At 34.6% G+C, this 21376-nt stretch overlaps 3 protein-coding genes across 6 annotated transcripts in view; 1 reads left to right on the forward strand and 2 right to left on the reverse strand.

Annotated features, from left to right (window-relative positions):
• Window positions 1-1569: 1569 nt before the first annotated feature.
• On the reverse strand, window positions 1570-4757 carry LOC148305040 (ankyrin repeat domain-containing protein 13C-like). Its single transcript, XM_088267316.1, has 2 exons — window positions 4603-4757; window positions 1570-4213 (listed from the first exon to the last, which is right to left on the reverse strand). The coding sequence occupies exon 2, from the start codon at window positions 4086-4088 to the stop codon at window positions 2724-2726; it is 1365 nt and encodes a 454-aa protein (XP_088123442.1). The 5' UTR covers window positions 4089-4213; window positions 4603-4757; the 3' UTR covers window positions 1570-2723.
• Window positions 4758-5618: 861 nt separating this feature from the next.
• On the forward strand, window positions 5619-12379 carry LOC148305041 (replication factor C subunit 4-like). The gene is made up of 6 exons (XM_088267317.1): window positions 5619-5827; window positions 5993-6268; window positions 8453-8660; window positions 8987-9154; window positions 10410-10492; window positions 11190-12379. Exons 1-6 carry the CDS (start codon window positions 5715-5717, stop codon window positions 11401-11403), a joined length of 1062 nt encoding a protein of 353 aa, XP_088123443.1. The 5' UTR covers window positions 5619-5714; the 3' UTR covers window positions 11404-12379.
• Window positions 12380-17395: 5016 nt separating this feature from the next.
• LOC148305042 (matrix metalloproteinase-16-like) overlaps window positions 17396-21376 on the reverse strand; it is a 92664-nt gene continuing 88683 nt past the window's right edge. For 2 of the 4 annotated variants that reach the window (XM_088267315.1, XM_088267313.1), the window contains 2 exons: window positions 20764-20931; window positions 17396-18315 (listed from right to left, as the gene is read on the reverse strand). In XM_088267315.1, the coding sequence (XP_088123441.1) occupies window positions 20897-20931 (35 nt within the window). In that variant the 3' untranslated portion in view covers window positions 17396-18315; window positions 20764-20896. The remainder of the gene's footprint in view (window positions 18316-20763; window positions 20932-21376) is intronic. The other 2 variants (XM_088267312.1, XM_088267314.1) reach the window with 1 other exon arrangement.

Here is a 21376-nt window from a genome sequence, read left to right on the forward strand (position 1 = left end):
CATAAATCAAAATTCGTCAATTTTCAGTTGTGCATGTTTTCGGAATGCCCAGAAAATGTACTATATCCCAGCAAAAGAGGCATATTTTTAACTTAATATTTACCCGCTACAGGGCAAAAATTTTGTTTTTGCATTTTTAAGAAAATGTATTGTTTAATTATTTTATTAAATAAACTAAATATTTTTCAAATGGAGAAAAAACCTTCAGTTTTTACCTAAAAAATCTGTTGCACAGTAAAACGTTCAATAAGTGGCTTAATATTTATTTTTAATACATTGTGTTATATTTTCATACTTTAAAAACGTTCTCCTGAAAAATCAAGTTTTTTGATTTATGACGTTCTTGAAAGGAGTGAGCGATATGGCAAAACCAATCATATCATGGGTATACTGGCAAAAAATGTGAACTCTAAAATCCCTGTTTGAATAATCCTTGTTATTTGAAGCATTTAGCCTGAATAAAATACCCACTTTGAAACTTAATGTCGAAATTGCATATTTTCGAGTTGACATTTTTTACCCACGATATTTTCATAAGATTCTCAAAAAAAAATTATACTAGAACCGAAGAAGTACAGGGCGGCACAAAATTAATGACCCTCTCGGAAAATGTGATAATTTTTGTTAATGGCATCATGTATACAGCAGTTCTTATAAAATTAGGTATAATTTAATTTATTATAAGGCATAGTTTTAATTTAATGTATTGTAAAAGTTGCAATAAATACTTTGTAGGAAACGAATATACAAATGAATCCTTAAAACTAATTAAAAATATACAAACTAAAGATGGATATTTCGGTGGACCAATCAAGGCATGTTAGATATCATTCTATGGACATAATTATAAAAAAAATAATGTTTTAATTATAAATTTCATCAAACAAATGTACATAAAATCTTGCATAAAACAGTTATAAATTGGCTTTGAATAACTGCAGTAAAATAATTGTTTTTGTCAGATAAAATTGACATGTTTAAATGTGCAACAGAAAAATTATTAGCATAAACAAATGTGTAAATTTTGTGTACATAAAAATATATACATTTATGCAAAATAATTGCATAAAAGAGATATCCTTCATCTTTCCTATTGCGAGTGTTTTCCAAATGTGACATTTTCTAATATATTTGCTTGGAGTTTTAATGAGATTCCATAGAAGTTTCTATAAAATTAGTATTTTCACAAATTCTTTTCTACATTGCAACGATTTCTATGGATTTCACAACATACTCCTTGTCATTTGGTTTGATTAAACGAAATTTCAAAGTATACACCTCGAAAATGTTACAAGTTTCTTATAAATGTGTACTCTCAATTATAGAATTGACTAATAGCCTGATATATTATTTAAATATTTTATACTAAAAATAAATTAAAATCAATAAAGCATATAACTAACACTGTTCAACATGGAAACTTATACATAATACATATACATAAAATATACACTACGGTGACATTAAATTTTAATAATAATCTTGATCAGCCGTGCTGTATTCAATAATTTTATTCAATAAATTACTTTTAAAAAACATATAACATCAATAACAATCAATATTACGGTATTTTTTCTTCTAACACATATATTCCGATGGTGAAAGGGCAATTTTTTATTATATTACAAGTCAAATTGTCAATAAATAACAATACCGCATTGTGTGGAGTTTTGCAGTTCATTATCAACGATCAAGAGATCTGATAACAAAAACAAATTTATCAATTTATGCATGATATGATAGCTCAATATTAAATTGTATTATTTAAATGACAGATTTTACAGAAGAATGGCTGGTATTGCAATAAAACCATGATTTAACATTGGTTTCTTGACTTTTTTACCCCTGCATATTTTTCTGTATTGACTCGTATTAAAATCACAAGATAAATCAATTGCAAAGTACTCTTTTCCTACACAAAATGGAGTATTGTTTTTAAGTATTTTTGACAATTCAATGTTACATCAATGCAGTATGTGAAGAGCTAAACAAACTAAAGCAAACTACAATTATACGTGTAGTTTTATATTTTTAAGGTCTATTTTTGCAAAGTAAAAAATACTTTCTGATTCCAATCAATGTGCAAAAACCAATCATTGCATTGTAAATAAATGGCGTTTGAAATAGTGTTTATTTAAAAAAATCTTCATCAAGGATTATAACTTCCAGATAAACAGAATGTAATATAGTAAATCCTGTCTTAATATAACATTTAAGTACATCATGAAAATCTCATATTATATGGTATAGAAATCACATATATGCTTACAATTATACAATTGGTTCATTTGCAAAAAAAGAATTGACGTTTGATTATGTCTCTAATAAATTTATGTCAAACAAAGCATGATTGAATGAGTATAAATATTTCATTTTCTAAAATGGACTCGTTTTTTTTTTTAAATTAAAACGTAGATTAGTTTTAAGAGTATAAAATAAACTCTGATACAAAATTGTAGTCCTAAATATGTAAATTTTAAAGCCTGGAGATCTCATAGTACCTTTAATAGTATGAAATGAAGACATTATTCTACGTACAACACACAGTGACTGGAATAAGAACTCCCGAGACCGAACAGCATCGGGAATTCAATGGAGACTGTTTCCGTCTCGGATAAAGGAGTCGGACGGTACGTCTTCTTCCTCGTGTGACGGTTTCTCGTCATCTCCCACCTCCATCTCTGCCTCTCCCCCATGTCGAACAGTGTTAGTATATCGAAGCGTCATAAGTCGGGAAATCTGAACGGGTCCTCCACATAGTCCGCCGGGATCTGGAACATGGTTTGAGGAATCCCCTCGCGGAACTCAAACTGTTGGAAGGTGATCTTCGCCGTCACCGTCGGCAGGATGGGGATGTCTATCTTGACGGGGAAACCGCTCGGCAGTTTTAGGGCGACAAACTCTCGTAGTTTGGAGAAGTGTTTGAACGGGGCTATGACTTCGAGGACGTTCAGTAGCATCTCGACGCTCAGAGGGAAGTCGTCACTCATCGCGACGGTAGCGCGGAAGTTTTTGGTTGTTTCTTTGTAGACTAGCTCACGACCTAAGCCTGTGTATCGGCCGGAAGGAGAGTTTATGTACTCCGTCCAAGTAGTCCCGCACTCTGGCGGAGGGTTGAGAGAGCTCCTTCTCACTGGTTCGCCGTTGGAATCTAGACCTTGCGCATTTCCTTTGGTAAAGCTCTCCATCAACGCTTTGTTCTTCTGCAGATCGTCTGTAGAGAGATGTTCGCGCCTCTTCCTCGACTCGAGAACTAACCCGTTGATGCAGTACAGATCGCTCTGGTATTGCCCGGCGACGGTTTCCCTTCGATCCTCTCTGAAGAACCATCCGGACTGGGCGCGGGAGAAAGATATGCTCTTAGTGGACATCTGGGCCGCCAGAATGTCGCTAGACATCAGAATATCCACTTCGTCTTCTATCTCAAGCTCCGTCTCTTCGTAGCGAACCCGCTGAAAGACTTGGAACTTGTTGTCCAAGACGGTCAGTGATTTGCTGGGGGTTTCGTCCCCCTTGAAGATGAAGCTGATGTCGCCTCTCTCCCACTTCATGTCCGAGAAGTCTACGAGGGTGGTGTCCAGGCGGATGCTGGACCCGGACTTGTAGATCTTGCAGATGTCCGAAGGGAGGATACGGGAGACCAGAGGAACCCAGGACTGGAAGTCCCACTTGAGTTCCATGTAGAAGTCTCTTATTTGTTGGAGGGCCTGTACGAGGTCGGGTCGCCTCTCCTCCATTTGCTCGCGGGCTTGTTGTTTTAGCTTGCGCACCAGAGAGGAGATGGTCTGGCGGTCGCCGTAGCTGATCGCTTCCGCCAGCGGAGACCAGCCGAGCAGGTTTTTCACTTTTACCGGAGCGCTGTGAGCGAGGAGTATCTGAACGCACTCCTTTCTGCCCAACATAACGGCGAGATGAAGAGCCGTGTTGCCGTGTTTGTCTTTTTTCCCGACATCATTTTTCCTTATCAGAGCAGATAGCTTTCTCAAGTCACCCTTGAATACGCATTCATGAAGAGGATAACTTTCAGCTTGCTCTCCATTGGCTAGTTCCATGACACCTGACATTTTTGTGGCTATGTACTCGACCATAATACAACTGATGACATATCACCAAGAAAACAAAATACTACTAGCATAGTAACGCAATATTTAAGTGTTCATTAGAACTCCGTACACATCCAGTGCGCAAAAACTTATTTCCATTTTCAGAACACCTGCAATGAAGTAAATAATTATCACTCATCCAAAAATAACATAAAATACCAATAATTACAATATATCGCTATTTTTCAACCAATTAAAGGGTATATAAATATTAATTTACGTGTGCTTATGACGTAAAACGTTCAACAAAAATATGCCAATTCGTGAATCCATTGTTAGTCATTCCGAATAGATTGTTTTAAAACCTCGTAAGCAACTACATACTAAACCAAAACAAAAAAACAAAGTATTTTGAAAAACAAATTAAACTTAGTAAAACGGTTATAAAATTATTAAGAAAACAGACAAGACTGGTTGTCATTCATGTTTAGGTTAGGTTTCTTAATATAGGTGACGTTTGCGCAAACACTTTTATTGAAAGAAATTAATGACAACTCACCCAAATTCATTATATAAAATTTAGTAAATACACTCAAAATGGATACACTGATTCCCACTTACTAAGTAAGCAACATATTTTTGTATACAAATAGGGAAAATAACAACCGCACGACAATACAACGCTTTTTTTCTTTAAATTTCTCAAGTTTTTTCACAGGCATTCAACATAAACGACGAAAAATGTCAATACAAAGATGTGAGTAAATAACTTCTTTTTGCAACCAAAATAATCTATAAAAAAAATATCCATACACACCGTCAAATAGGAGTAAATACTTTTTACTCTGATGGTAATTAAAACTTGTGAAGTAAATATGAAGATTTTTTATTCCAAGCTATTAAATAAATATTTTTATTGAATGATGCTAATTAAATAAAAAAAAGTTTAGATTTCAAAAACTGAAGATAAAACTTATAAAATGTAAGAAAATTCTGCTCTCTCAGCAAAATTATAAATTTATTATATTGTTAATAATTAGAGTATTTTTTCGATCAAAGAAATTTATTTACAAAAAAACATTTTTGTTTGATAATTTTCTTAAATACTTTTTTTTTTAGTTTCAGACCATTTGATTTCGAGACAAAAAAAGAAAGTCAATGAAAACATCACCATGACGTTTGTAAAGACCCTTTTTTTTAATTTAAAATTAGATTTTAATTACAAATTTTAAAATTGATAATGAAAGGGCGAAGCAAATCACGTAAAAATATTTTCATTTTAAATATTCGATTCCTAATGCTTGAGCACTGAAATTCGGATTTAAAAAATATTATTTTTTTCTATTCTCTTTGAATTGACATTTGAGTAAAAAAATACAAAATAGGTTCGAATTTGTATCGATGACAATCATTGTACTTGTTATCGAAAAAAGTAGTAAATGATTTAAAAACATTTACGAAATTACCGTTTTATCATTTTCCCAATGGACGGTACCTGCGTCCAATAAATTTAGGTGGGTACCTTTTATAAATTTTTGATTAGGTAACATTAATTTAAATTTTCACTACGGTTGATGTTTTCCAAATTTCCCGCCTTCCTCATCTGTCATTTTCACTCGTGTGCTGAGTTTTGTTTTCATTTTGAATTTTAAAAATTGTTTGGCCGACACGATGCAGTCCTATTTAAAAACTGGAAAATTAGGTCCATCGTTTGATAAACCAAGCGGGTCAGATTCAACTAAACCGGTGCGAAAAGGTCCACCGGCTCCATGGGTTGAGAAATAGTATGTGATACGTTTTTTCGCTGAGATATTTAGACAGGTCCCAAATATCCCGCGTTGAGCTGTACCGCTGCTAAGCGGAACGGAAGAGGAATTCTTTTTTAAATGTGTTTTTGCGAATTTGTAGGGATGCGGCGGTGTATTTGTAACATGACCTTTATGCTCCAGCCGGCCGCGCACGGTGGACGACGTGGTGGAGCAGACGGACGTGATCCAGGTCCTGCGCGAGTGCCTGGCGGGCGGCGACATCCCGCACCTGCTGTTCTACGGGCCGCCGGGCACGGGCAAGACCAGCTCGATCCTCGCGGCCGCGCGGCAGTTGTTCGGCGACATCACGCGCGAGCGCGTCCTGGAGCTGAACGCCTCGGACGAGCGCGGGATCCAGGTGGTCAGGGACAAAGTAAAAACCTTCTCGCAGCTGACCGCGTCCAACACGAGGCCAGAGTAAGTGTTTTATTTTTATTTTTTAGTGCAAATATAATACACACATTGCATAATTAACCTGTCCAGGAGTGAGTTTAAAATTTTTTTTTTTTTTTGTATAATTTATATAACTATATATATATAGTAGAGTGCAAGAGACGTCAAAAATATTCTACAGATCAGAATTGGGTTTGCGGTTACATGTGATTAGTATACTGGGGGTCTGTCTGTTTGAGTATGATTAAGGTTAGGGCGTTTGTGCACTACACGGAATTACACGGAATTTTACCGTCCGGCACGTCAGTTAGCGTTTTAAAACGATGATTGGCTTGTGCTTTTGTCCATCTTTCTTTGGATCGGTGCGTGAACACGTTGCGCGTAAATTCGATCACGCTTAACTGTCATAGTCGCTTTCATTTTTCAAAACCGGACTGCCGGACGGTAAAATTCCGTGTAGTGCACAAACGCCCTTACGGTAGATGAAAAAACAGATGAAGCAGTAGGATATAAAGATTTAGTGGTCAGATTTAGTGGTGTCTTATTTAGATATTATGACAAGACGACTAAGACAAATAAATGAACTATGATACACATTTTGATTGATACAACATATTGATTCATTTATTACTAACTATACACATTCAATATAATTTTTAAGAAATATAAACCTTTGTACATAATAGGCAAGGAGAATTTCCTAAGGCAACTAATAAATATGATATTTTTTTTTTGACATCTCATCAAAGATGAAGAAAAATATGGAAGTCTGGGTATTTACGGGGCTGACGACCGTCATAGGCTGGTTTAAGTGATCACTTTACACACGTGTAACATTCACCAATTCTACCCATTATTGACAACCACACTGCGCAAATTCTTGGAAGTTCTATATATATGAACCAATTTAGAAACATTGTTTATGAATCACTAGAACTTCACTAGAGACATCTATTGGTGAGATGTAAAGAAGCTTTTTATTAAGCAGAAACTCTTATATTAGTATGTGAGATCCGAATCCTGGATTATAATCACACACATGAGAAACGCCAGAAAATACCATTTTCATTTTTATTATTAAGCTTATAATTTGACCAGATAATTTATTTACAACATTTTGAGTGTGTCCAAATACATACTTGTTCACAAAATCTGGATTATAATCCAGATTTTGTGAACAAGTATTTGGACACACTCAAAATGTTGTAAATAAATATGAAAATAAAATAAAACATCTGTACAATGTTTTTTGGCATCTCTCGCGCTCTACCAAAAGTGAGCAAATAGAACGCTTATAAGCGTCTCCCGCTCTCTACCAACAGTACGGCTGTCCAAAGTTAAAACACAGTATGGGACATTTTTTTTGTAGTACTTTTTTTTGCATTTTTGGACTAAGTAGAATCTACTTAGTCCAAAAATGCAAAAAAAACGTACCACAAAAAAATGTCCCTTACTGTGTTTTAAGTTTGGACAGCCGAGTATGTAAGAATCGCTTTTAAACGTTTCCCGCGAACAATGTGTGAAAATTGAATCTCATTTTTTCCGCTTATAAGCGTCTCCCGCTCTTTACCAACAGTACGGCTGTCCAAACTTAAAAAACAGTATGGGACATTTTTATGTAGTAGGTTTTTTTTAATTTTTGGACTAAGTAGAATCTACTTAGTCCAAAAATGCAAAAAAAACGTACCGCAAAAAAAATGTCCCTTACCGTGTTTTAAGTTTGGACAGCCGAGTATGTAAGAATCGCTTTTAAACGTTTCCCGCGAACAATGTGTGAAAATTGAATCTCATTTTTTCCGCTTATAAGCGTCTCCCGCTCTTTACCAACAGAACGGCTGTCTAAACTTAAAACACAGTATGGGACATTTTTTTGTAGTAGGTTTTTTTGAATTTTTGGACTAAGTAGAATCTACTTAGTCCAAAAATGCAAAAAAAACGTACCGCAAAAAAAATGTCCCTTACTGTGTTTTAAGTTTGGACAGGCGAGTATTTAAAGGTGGAGACTGACCTGAGCATTTTGTCGTAACATAGCTCGCGGCGAGCATCACCGAGCATCCGAAACTATGGATGGAGCGCTCGGCTCGGTGTACTGACTGACGTAACGTGTTACGTTACGACGAAATGCTCCGGTCAGTCTCCACCATTAGAAGCGCTTATGAGCGTTTCCCGCAAAGAATGTGCCAAAAATGAATGTAATTTTTTCCTTAGTGGTCGGCCGTGCCCCCCGTTCAAGCTGGTGATCCTGGACGAGGCGGACTCGATGACCAAAGACGCGCAGGCCGCGCTCCGCCGCACCATGGAGAAGGAGACCCGCTCGACGCGCTTCTGTCTGGTGTGCAACTACGTGTCGCGCATCATCCCGCCCATCACCAGCCGCTGCTCCAAGTTCCGCTTCAAGCCGCTGGCCAGGGAGAAGGTATTGACTTTCTTCTTCTTCTTCTTTCTGTGCCACTTCTAACGAAGATCGGCGATCATCGTGGCTATCTTCAATTTTGACGCTGCAGCTCGGAACAGAGATTTGGTGCTTCTGCCGAACCACTGTCGTAGGTTTTTCAGCCATGATCTCCTTCGGCGCCCTTGAGTTCTTCGCCCCTCAATCTTTCCTTGTATGTTTAGGTGGAGAAGACGATATTTTTCATTTCTCTTGGCTTTGTTAGATCACAACCCGTAAAGACGTGGCGTGATGTCATCAATTGTCTGACCTTTATTATTAATCCATTACGTGTGTTTTAAATATTACAGGTGATAGAGAGATTGAAGTTCATCTGCGACAAAGAGAATTTGGAATACGACAAAGAGTCCCTCATGGGTGTAGTGGACAGCAGCGGGGGCGATCTCCGGAGAGCCATAACTTGCCTCCAGAGCTGTGCCCGGCTAGGGGGAACTGTGAACAAGCATTCCATTATCGAGGTAAATCTATTTCTTTAATTTTTTTTACAAAGCCTCTATTAGAGGCCTGTCTGTAGGTAGGATAGTAAAGATACAGAAGGTAAATGTGAAAAATACATCACAAATACCCCAGACCAATTGAAAATAAATATTTCTTGAATTTATTTTGCACTTGTTGGGAATCGAATCCGCGACGCCAGTTTCGCAGTCGAGCGTCTACCCAACTACGCCACGGCGCCTGTCTGTTGTGTATTTTTTTATTGACCCTTATCCGCGTGGAACCCAATGGTTCATAGGGCACTGCATCAAATTGATGCAATGTTCACTTGAACGTTTTATTATTTGAAACCAAGGTGGTCAATCCTGCGCTTCAGGAACCAGTCCATAGTAATATTGAATAGATATAAGAGTGAAAAAACACTCATATTTATTTCCCCCCCCCCCTGGGAATCGAACCCAGAATCTCCGGCATATGGCGCGCGACTTATCTACCGCAAATACGAATATATTCTTTGTAGAGCATTGTTCCGTAAAGTTTGTGGCGCGGCACACTGGTGTACCGTGGCGATTAGTTGGTGTGCCGCGGAAAAAAGTCTAGTTTTGTGAAAATAACACAATCGCTCCAAATTTTTATTGCCTGCGCTCAGTTAAGTAGCACTCACATTTCGCATTATACATAATATGTTAAATGTGTTACCATAATATGGTAAATATGCACCTTTGAAATTTCTTAATTCGTTAGGTGTACCTTGAATAGAAAAAGTTTGCAAAACACTGTTGTAGAGCATTATTTTTATGGCATCCCAAATAAAGTAATGAAATATTTATTCATAGGACAACAAGTTTTCTTAATTATATTATAATAATGACATCCCTGATTTTTTTTTCTCTCGAAAGTATTTGTTTCCAATTTATGTACCGTAGAATGGGGCTACTTGAACTTTGATGTGTTGCTTGAGCCCAGTACAAAAAAAAGTTTCAATTCTGTATTTGGTCTACAATAATGAACCTATTGACATGATTCATTGTTTCCCTGACAGGTGACACTAATTGTGACGATACTTCGATCGATACCACAATCTAAATAAATTTTTTTGTACTGGACTCAAGTAACACATCAAAGTTCAAGTAGCCCCGTTCTACGGTAGTCATTTGGATCGGCCTGGGATCGTATCTGTTTTGGACAGCCCTGATTTATATGAAAGGTAGCATAATATATTTTTTTTCATGAATAAATCAATAAAAAATAATAAAATTATGCTTTTAATTTTTACAGGTTACTGGATTAGTGCCTGATGAAATGATGAAGGAGTACATGAATGTTAGTGAATACACGGCCTTGGAAAAATTTATTGATAAGTAAGACAACTGAAATATTATAGTACATTTAAAACCTTGTTAATTTGTTAATATAATAAATAAAACCCTTATCCGCACCCCAATGGTGCATAGGGCACTGTGTCATATAAACGCAGTGTTATCTTGATCGTTTACACATGAAGGAAAGGTGAGCCCTCCGCCTCAGGTACCAGCCCATGGTAATATTGAATAAATATTACAGTGAAAAAATCACTTATATTTATTTTACCCCCCTTGGAAATCGAACCCGGGACCTCCAGAACGGTAGCCGAGCGTGCTGACCATTACACTACGGAGGCGGACAAAAATTTGTTAAAGGAATCAATTAATATATTTTGAATATATAAAAAAAAGTAAAAAGGTAATAATGAGGGAATAAAAAAGTAATAATATAGGCCCATTTGTTCAAATACCTAAAGACCGTTTATAAGATAAATATAAAAATAAGACTTGCATTGTGATTTGATAATAATGTACATATAGTTAAGACTCTAACTATGTATTGACATTGGTATGTATTATAATATTCATATAAAAACATTGGATAATTCCTTCTTTTCTACCTTTGAAATGAGGCCGGCGCAGAAGGTAAAAATACCCTTTCTGTCCTTAAGCATCAATTGACCGAACTGGTAGAAATACTTTTCCTGTCCGAAGTGTATTCACAAGTTTTTACTGTGTCTATTTTTATTTCCAGGTTCATTCTTGAAGCTTACTCGGCCTCACAGCTGCTGGACCAGCTGAACGAGGCGGTGATCAACTGCCCGACCCTCAGCAACAAGCAGAAGTGCAGTATCTGCGAGAAGCTGGCCATCTGCGCCTACAGAATACTGGACGGGGGCTCGGACACCATGCAGCTTATGGACCTCGGATGCACCATCATACTGGCCAATAAGATCAGCTCAATTTGACTTCCCACATGCCATTAATGTAACTTTCCTTTATCCGTAACTTTTGTAATATACAGTGAAACCTCTATCTATTGTTCCTCGATCGTTTTCCCGGATGTGTCGTTTATTATATCTTGTACCCCGAATTCATTTCATACTAAAATAAATCGCATCAATCGTTTCTATCACCATTATACCGCATTCATTATTTGAATTATGCTGCACATTTGAAATATTTTGTCTTTTGTTTTTTTATTACATTCTTCTAATTTTTTTTCAATTTTGGTACATTGAACGACAATATTCCAACATGTGGCATAGAAACTATCAAAAGCTTGTGTGACGCAAGGTTGGTGGATACAGCTGAAGAGGCCAATATTAATGAAGAGGAGATGCTGCCTGTATCTTCATTTTCAGAAGCATACACACTCTTTGAAAGGTAGAAAACTTTCTACTACGTATATTCAATAACTGATCCCGAAAAAAATGTTATTTGCAAAGCCAAAAATATACTGTTGACTTACGGAAATAAAAAAGTTAAAAATATTTTTTTGGTTCTGTTCAGCTCTGTATTTTTATTTTCAAATGAATACATTTATTTGCATCTTAACTTGTATTCTTCTTAGAGTTTTAACCTACCAATGGTTATGCAGATTAGGAGGACGGTATCTTTACTCGATCGTATCTTCTTGTGTAATGAACTCTTAAATCCGCATTCATAGTTTATTTCATCAGGTCCCTTTTAAAACGATAGATAGAAATTTCACTGTAATTTTAAATTTAATTTAAATGTACTTCAATGCAGTGGTTCGCAACAGATTGGGAACCACTGCTTTAATGGAGTATTCTTTCATGATTTTTCTCTGAAATTCATGATATTTTTTTGTTTGTTTTATTTTACTATTATTTTTGCAGCAGAGTTCTTTTATTGGCATAATATTTATTGTTTGCATTGTAAATATATCATTCATTTTTAAGAAAAAAGTCTGTGACTGTTTTTTTTATTTGTTTTATTTTGTGTATATCCATGGCTCCAAGACCTGGACCCTAAAGGTGAACACAATGAATCAGATTGAAGCGTTTGTAATTTGTGCTTCATCGCAGAATGTCTCGTGTTCCCTGGGTGGATAGGGTCACAAATGAAGAAGTTCTCAGAAGAGCTGGATCACACAGAAAACTCTTGTCCAATATCAAGATTCGAAAGATTTCATATCTGGGTTACGTATATCGTCCAGAGAAATACTACATTCTACAAATCATCATGATGGGAAAGATAGAAGGACTGTGAGGAGCTGGTCTTCTTGGAAGTCCTGAAGAGGAGAAGGTGGACATGGTTGGGATATGTCCTTAGAACGCCACCTGAGAGCATCAACCGCTTAGTCTCTTCTTCCAACCCCGAGGATTCCGGCGCCCCGGAAGGCCGCTGACGACCATTCACCGACTATACTCAGCGAAACTTCAAGACGCCGGACTGACCTGGGAAGAAGCCAAAGAGATGGCGCGTGACAGAGTGACTTAGAGACGTGTCGTGTTGGCCATATGCTCCCCCTAGGGAGCGAACATGGAAAGAAGAAGGAGCTGGTAGAAGACAGACATCGTGGCTTTGCAACATTCGCGACTGGAGTGAGATGAGAGGAGTCAAGGAGTTGTTCTGGATGGCACAAGACCGGAAAGCCTTTGGCAATATAATTTATATTTGAAGCACTAACATTGTGATCTTCCATTTTATAATTAAAATGTAACTTTGTTTTAAAATCACTATAAATATTTAATTATAACTTAATTATAATGTCTACCGGTTTCGAAGCTAACCACTTCTTTATCACGACTGATTAATACTAAAACTCTATCTACTAAACAATATTAAAAATATTTTGACGGTTAGGGAAAGAAGCTTAGGTAGATCTCAAGTGGCTTTATTTTATTTTTTTTTTTTTTGTTGATTGACAGTCAGTCAAAAGGGATCAGGGATGATGAGTGATTGAAAACATATTTAATAACAGACTTTTAGCAAAATCATTTACTTGTGTATTTATTATTTGTAAATTATTATTAAACTGCCTTTTTAATTTCTAATATTTCTAAGTAATCTAATTTAATCTAATCTAAGTAATCTAATCGTCCGCCTCCGTAGTGTAAGGTCAGCACGCTCGGCTACCGTTCTGGAGGTCCCGTGTTCGATTCCCAAGGGGGGTAAAATAAATATAAGTGATTTTTTCACTGTAATATTTATTCAATATTACCATGGACTGGTACCTGAAGCGGAGGGCTGATCACCCATCCTTCATGTGTAAACGATCAAGATAACACTGCGTTTATATGACACAGTGCCCTATGCACCATTGGGGTGCGGATAAGGGTTTTATTATTATTATTAATCTAATTTAAGTCCTCTATAGCATATGTGTAATATATTTAGACCTTTATTTTTTATCAAATGAGTGATTATTTTCTATTAAGTGATTGGCAAATTCAGAAAAATTATTATTATTAAGGTATCGTGTATGTTTTTTACATCGGATGTTAAAATTCCTAGATGTTTTTCCTATATATAGGCTGGGACACGATGAGCACTGTAAGGAATAAATTCCTGATTTATTATATTTATATACCTTTGGGGGGACCTGACAAGGCACATAAAGAAGAAGAAATACAGCAGGACCTCTATAATCCGAATGCCGAAAATTTACCCACTGTTCGGACTAGTGGAGCGTTCGGATTACAGTACAGAGAATCTGTAGAGTATTTTTATCAAATAAAACAACGATGTATTGTGAAATTTTAAATGTACTTATTAATTATTTTTTTTAAATGAAATATTATGGGTGTACTAGCAAAAACGTTAACTGGAAAATGTGCAATTTTGACTTAACCTTTCCAGGAGTATGGTCGTATATATACGACCAATACAAAACATGATTTATGACGTGATTTATATCAAAACATGTTAAAAACATGATTTATGTCAAAATTGCCAATGTTGCGAAAATCATGTTTACAGGTGTAAATGTTTTTTTTTCTTTTTTCAAGAAAATATGTTGCTTATATGTAGCATTGACTGATATAAATTATAAAAAGTAAAAAAATATTTTTTTAAATAACTCCTTTCTGGACAGGTTAATGATGCAGTATTATAAAGTTTTCAACGTTCTTTAAACTGGCAAAATACACTAAGTAGTTTGAAATATCATATTTATGTGGTTTTAAAAGTAAATGCAACTCAAAGTTTAATAGCGGGTATTTTATTCAGGCTAAAAGCTTTAAATAACAGGGATTATTCAAACAGGGTTTTAGAGTTAATGTTTTTTGCCCGTATACCCACGATATTTTAGTTGGTCGCGATTTATTTAATGATATGTAAAAAATCTCGACTTGGAACCTCCGAGATGAAGACTCTCCGATCCATAACCGGAAACACATTGCGAGACCGAGTAAGAAATACCGACATCCGGAGCATGTGTAAGACGGAGGATATCGTGAGGTGGGGACGACAACGAAGGCGATACTGGAATGATAATGTAAACAGAATGTCAGATGACAGACTTCCGCGTATCGCACTTCAAGGAATCCCTGAAGGACGCAGACCCCCAGACAGACCTCCAAAAAGGTGGAAAGACAACTGGGAGTCAACATCCCAAGAGCTACAAGCGGAGGCACAAACAGATCCTTAGGATCTAGAAAAAGAACAAGAAGATATGTAAAAAGCTTAGTCTCTCAATTTATGGAAAAGCGCCTTTTCTGGCACAGGAATATACACCTGGTCAGCCCATTCTAGGGATATATTTAAGGGATGAGTGAGCATTCGGATTACAGAGGTGTTCGGATTAGCGGCGGTTCGGATTAAAGAGGTCCTGCTGTATATCCATCTTAATGTATCACATGTTAATTAATATCACATGTCGCTCACTCCTTTCAAGAACGTCATAAATCAAAAATTGTCAATTTTCAGTTGTGCATGTTTTCGGAATGCCCAGAAAATGTACTATATCCCAGCAAAAGAGGCATATTTTTAACTTAATATTTACCCGCTCCAGGGCAGAAAGTGTTGTTTTTGCATTTTGAAGAAAAGGTATTGTTTAATAATTTTTTTAAGTAAACTAAATATTTTTCAAATGGAGAAAAAACCATCAGGTTTTAAAAAGATCTGATGCACAGTAAAAAGTTCAGTAAGTGGCTTGATATTTATTTTTAACACATTGTATTATATTTTTAAACTTTAAAAACGTTCTCCTGAAAAATCAAGGTTTTTGATTTATGACATTCTTGAAAGGAGTGAGCGATGTGTGGAGCATTCAATATCTTACGTAGAGCCCAAAAAGGGCTTTATACGATCATTTTAATGCATTGTGACAATAATTTTTTTTAAAAATTTAAATCTGAAAGATAGAAAGACAGGAAGGATGCAATAATTTAAAAAAATAAACATATTTTTTATTTATTTATTTATTTAATCATTCACATAATGGAAGACAATTATTTTACAATAAATAATGAAGAAGTTTAAATCAGTTTAATTTAAAACAAATTACATAATTGCTTTTTTGCTTAGGTATGTGGTTTATTTCTGCTTATCTTCAGAAAACATCCGACATAGCAAAAAAGTTAACACACTCGTAGAGGCCCGTCCACTAAATATCGATATAAAGAGGTTTCGGAATTTGAAAAATGAGAACGTTCAGACATGGATGGAATAATGAATGTTACAATCAGCCAATACCAAAAAAAACATTCTCCACATTCCATTCCGTTTAAAACATCTTTGCTGTTATGTGTCAATAGTAAAAATTATCATGTCGAGATGATTTGACCATCACACGCTCAATGCGCTTGAATGTGCACAACAGTTACAATCTACTTGTTTGTAAGCTTAGTGGACACACACCTTATGACGCAAATATTAAAAATATATATATAAATAAATTTAAAAATAATGGGAGTAAAATTTAAAATTTTCTTCTCATTCTCTTTCTGATATGTTTATGTTCTTGATTTTCATTAATCAAATTATCGTTAATAAGGAGTTAAAAAAATTAAAAAGTATATGAATGAATCCTTGACAGATACAAAATTAATGATAAATGTAAGAACACTTTTAAAAAGGTCTTTGTTTGTAATATATTTTTTTAAAGAATTAAATAGGTTTTTAATACATATATGTTTTCATACGTAAGGCACAATTTGTTTGATTTCAATGAATATTAAAACACTTACATAAATGTTATACATAGATATAAGTGTTTAAAGGCAGTTTTGATTAATTTAAAATTAAATACATATATCGCTCACTCCTTTCAAGAACGTCATAAATCAAAAATTGTTAATTTTCAGTTGTGCATGTTTTTGGAATGCCCAAAAAATGTACTATATCCCAGCAAAAGCGGTTTATTTTTAACGTAATATTTACCCGCTACAGGGCAGAAAGTGTTGTTTTGTATTTTGAAGAAAAGGTAGTGTTTAATTATTTATATTAATGTACTAAATATTTTTCTAATGGAGAAAAAACCTTCAGGTTTTACCTAAAAAGATCTGTTGCACAGAAAAAAGTTTAATAAGTGGCTTGATATTTATTTTTAATACATTATGTTATATTTTTAAACATTAAAGACGTTCTCCTGAAAAATCAAGTTTTTTGATTTATGACGTTCTTGAAAGGAGTGAGCGATATATGTCAATATATATAAAAGGAAAAAAAGTTTTTTTTTTTTTGACTAGTAACTGTAGAAACTCGGTTAAATTAGGATATCTGTGAAAACAAATATTATCAATGTGTTTTACAAATGTAACAACATACCAAAATAAAATGTGTGCGATTTAAACCGATTATTTATCAAATATGTATTTTTTATCGTTAAACGAAAATTTTATCAAATTTAAAAGACACTGGTTTAAAAATTTTCTAGTATGGTTGAAAATTCGAACTACGATTTTATCATTTCATATAATAATTTCTAAACTAATAACAAAAAATACATTTTTTATTTACCTGTTATTGATTGATATAACTGTTTAAATAAATATCTTTTATTGATTTTAAGATAATAATTTAAATCGCTTAATATTTTCAATACATACTTTGTTGATAAGGTGAAAAACTTACCATACAAGTAAATTTGATGATAATCATGTTTAAATATAAATATATATTTATTTTTATATCGTATGAGAAATGAGGGGGCGTGAAAGAAGATTAGTATAAAAATACCTTTTAGTCAAAATAGGATTTTATATTTTGTGATATAAAAAAACTAATTATTTGCATAGAATCGACCTTAGTCCATACATACTAGTTTGTATAAAAAAGTTTACTTAGCCGTAGGATGAGCATCGGACGAATGCATTCGATAATGCCTATATTTTTACACAAACTATATTAAGCATTAAAACAATTGAATGACACTCGTCAATACTCTATGACTTGTATATGACACTCTTTAATTCCACATCAGACATTCGCTAGCGTACAAAAATACATTTATTTACTCGAAAAATACTGTATACAACTAACATAAATATGGATTTTATTATCTATGATTGTTCTTTAACTTGAAACACAGCCACAAAATAGTTTATACCTAGTTTGTTTACACCCCGGCATTTTAAGAATCCTTTGCCAACCTGAGCTTTCTTTCGGCCAGTGACGAAACGTCAAAGTGACCGCTGAAAGGGTTGAATTATTGTCTTGTAATACTTCAAAATGCCGGCGGAGTTGATGTTAGACACAATTTAGATATTCTTATTCACTGTATTTTGATGGTGTTTCTTCTCAGCACAACTTTGTTGAATTGACCACGGTGGTGATGGTTTTCTCCTACGTTATTGTCCTGTGCCCCGTCAACAGAATTGCAACGGCCGACAGAAGAACTGTCATGATGGAAGTCTCTCGGGATGGACTGGAGTTTCTTGGTGATTCGGAATTCCGTTCATCGGCACCCGCTATCACATCAAAATAAAACAATTAACACATGAACAATCCCAACGACTCCGGTCTCATGCAAAGTGCAGTAATGCATTTTTGCTTGTGAATTAATTACTGTGCACTAAAGTGCTCAAATACAAACGGTGAATTCAAATTACACATTTCAAATTAACATAAATAATATGTATTTTACAACAGTGCCATTGTCATTATCACATGTAAAAAAAATATATATTTACAAATTTTGTTACACCAATGTAGCCCACACTGGCTTATATTGAACCTGGCACATGGGAGTGCATTTATTTTAATTACAGTGTGCGCTTTTTGTGAATGAGTGATGAAATATTATGGATGATATCATAGTGCAAAAATGTAACATCATCATAGTCTAAAGCCATTTTATTTTACCATTATATTTGTGTAAAAACGTGCACAGACAAACGGGTAACATATATACACAAGACAAAGAAATTATTAACACAAATACTCAACATAAACCTATTGAATGTCCACAAACGTTGAAGCACAATATTCAGTTAAACTGGTACATACGTTTAATGTTAAATAGTACTGAGAGCATTATCTATTTGAAAATGTCAGTAAGTACTGAAAAAAACTTTAGGGAAAACTGTGCTTGTGAGTAGTAGTGATACAAACAAAAAAATATTGAGAAAATGGGGATATTTTTATAAAAGTACCATAGAACGGGGCTACTTGAACTTTGATGTGTTACTTGAGCCCAGTACAAAAAAATATTTAAATCTGTATTTGGTCTACAATAATGAACGTATTGTGACAATAAGTGTCACTTGGAAACAATGAATCATGTCGATACGTTCATTATTGTAGACAAAATACAGATCTAAATATTTTTTTTGTACTGGGCTCAAGTAACACATCAAAGTTCAAGTAACCAGTTAAAACCGGACACTAATGCATTCAAATACCCTTCCACTATCCTTCATCTCATTTTGCTTGGAACACTACTACATTTGCAATGTTTTCTCTAAACTAATTGGACTGTACTTGTAAATATCTAATTACAAATATTTAAGAATGAACAATCCATTGCGATGATAATTGCGCTATCCCCCGTCAATATATCGTGTGATTCGCATCTTTTATCGAAAGACTACATCACAACGTCCATCATAACCCAACATCATCCCAAATGGTGGACGCTACAATGCAATCTGCAAAATGTGCAAAAGGCACATGGCAAAATTACCCAGGAAAATGCCCTCATTAGACTTGGAGTTTGATCATATGTATATATTTTTATAATCAATAATATTCAATAATATCATCACTGAAAATATGAACTAATGTAGTGGACAAAATTAAGAAATTGAGTTATATATATATGGAACTATGTAATATTAAATATTGTGTATTTAAAACTTTCATATCTTCAAAAATACACTCCTTATTTCAACCTAATTTAACCAGTTGCAAGGTACATCTGATAACTGAGTAATTTGTTACTAATCTAATCCCTGTTTAAAAATTTTCACTATACTCAATGATAATACTACAAACCATACCGTATAATATTACACATGATTTGAATTGAAATTTTCAAGAAAATAGTGATAATGAAAATAATGTAGAGGACCTATCTATATTAGCGTAAAGATTATCGTAATTCTGTTAAAGTTATACTGGAGAACTTCTAATTTTGTAAATCTTTGTTGATTAGAAGCGTGCGGTAGCTATTTTAAGAGATTCTACTAAAAAAAAAAAAAAAAAAACATTTAGGCTACTTGAAAGCTATAAATGGCACAAAACAAAGTGCTATTTACTTATAAACCCAGCGACCATAAATAATATTTCAACTTCCATAGTCAATTAGCTATTTTGGACTTTACAAAAAGTGCAATTACAGTTATTTTTTGCACGGATCTTTCGACCTACAAGATATCACTATAACCCTCAAGCACACGCACAGGAAAGGTCGCTTTTGTATAAAATAAAACCTGGATTTGAGTCTAATGGCAGCGTCCACTTGAGTGGCATGATTAGCATGCTAAAGCTAAATCACTAAACAAACTATCAATACGTAGGTCGCATATATCAACGACTGGGCGGATAACGGAAATAGCCATACGTTTTGTGTGTTTTTGAGTAAAAATTTCAAACGAGACTGCACATTTACAACATGTATAGGTTGAACTGGCCTGCCGTACATATATTTCAATCAAATTTGTAATAAGAAAGATATAATGCTTTATCCTAAAAAATTACCTATTTAAAAGTGCCTTTTTGTCCCTTACATTATTAGTTTATATTAACGGTGAAGTAATATTGTTTGCATTCATATATTATATTCAGGCAACTCATCTTAATGTTCACTTTCAAAACAGCCGTCAAGTGTTGCAAAGTGGGCAGAATGGAGGAACCGGTCTTCGTTTGAGTATTTGTGTTAATTGAAATGAAAATATAGGTAAAGAAGGCAAACATACACATTGATTGGTTTTCATAAGGCCGGCCGTCACACACACTAGCAGTCGTATTCTGTTTAAGTGTGCTCAGTTGGAAATATTGCAAGTGAATAGAATTAAGAAATTGTGGTTGGCGACAGTCTGGGTGATGTTCCTATGGCTTAGTTTCCCTTGAGTAATCGTTGAACACTGCAAAACAGAGGTGCGATATGTACTAAACAAGACAGGAAGGGTGAAAGAGAGGGTAGAGAAGTGAAAAACATTGCAAAACTGCTACCTGCTAAAAACCTCAATTTAAACTTCATTCATTTATTCAACAGTCACTTTGTGGTAATGCCTGTCCATTTTAAATCTAACCCTTAGCACTGGAGTGCCGCCATTGAGGCGGTAATCATAGTTTCCTACTACTCTTGATGCTATAACGCCAAGAAAACAAAGTCTTAATACTCAATACTTTTAATATATTAATTGTTTACTTTTCAATATAATAATTAATCAGAATTATATTGAAGTATAAATAAATAATAATAAGTCTCGCAATTTAATTTTTAATTGAGTTATTGCAGTATGTACAAACCAAAAAACTTTCCAGGGCAAAGGGTTCAATTTCACTAAGTAAATACCACTGTTTATT

Source organism: Brachycentrus maculatus, unplaced genomic scaffold (genome assembly GCF_059751285.1).
Source record: "Brachycentrus maculatus isolate JH-2025_06_01 unplaced genomic scaffold, ASM5975128v1 h1tg000290l, whole genome shotgun sequence".
NCBI classification, from domain to species: Eukaryota; Metazoa; Arthropoda; class Insecta; order Trichoptera; family Brachycentridae; genus Brachycentrus; species Brachycentrus maculatus.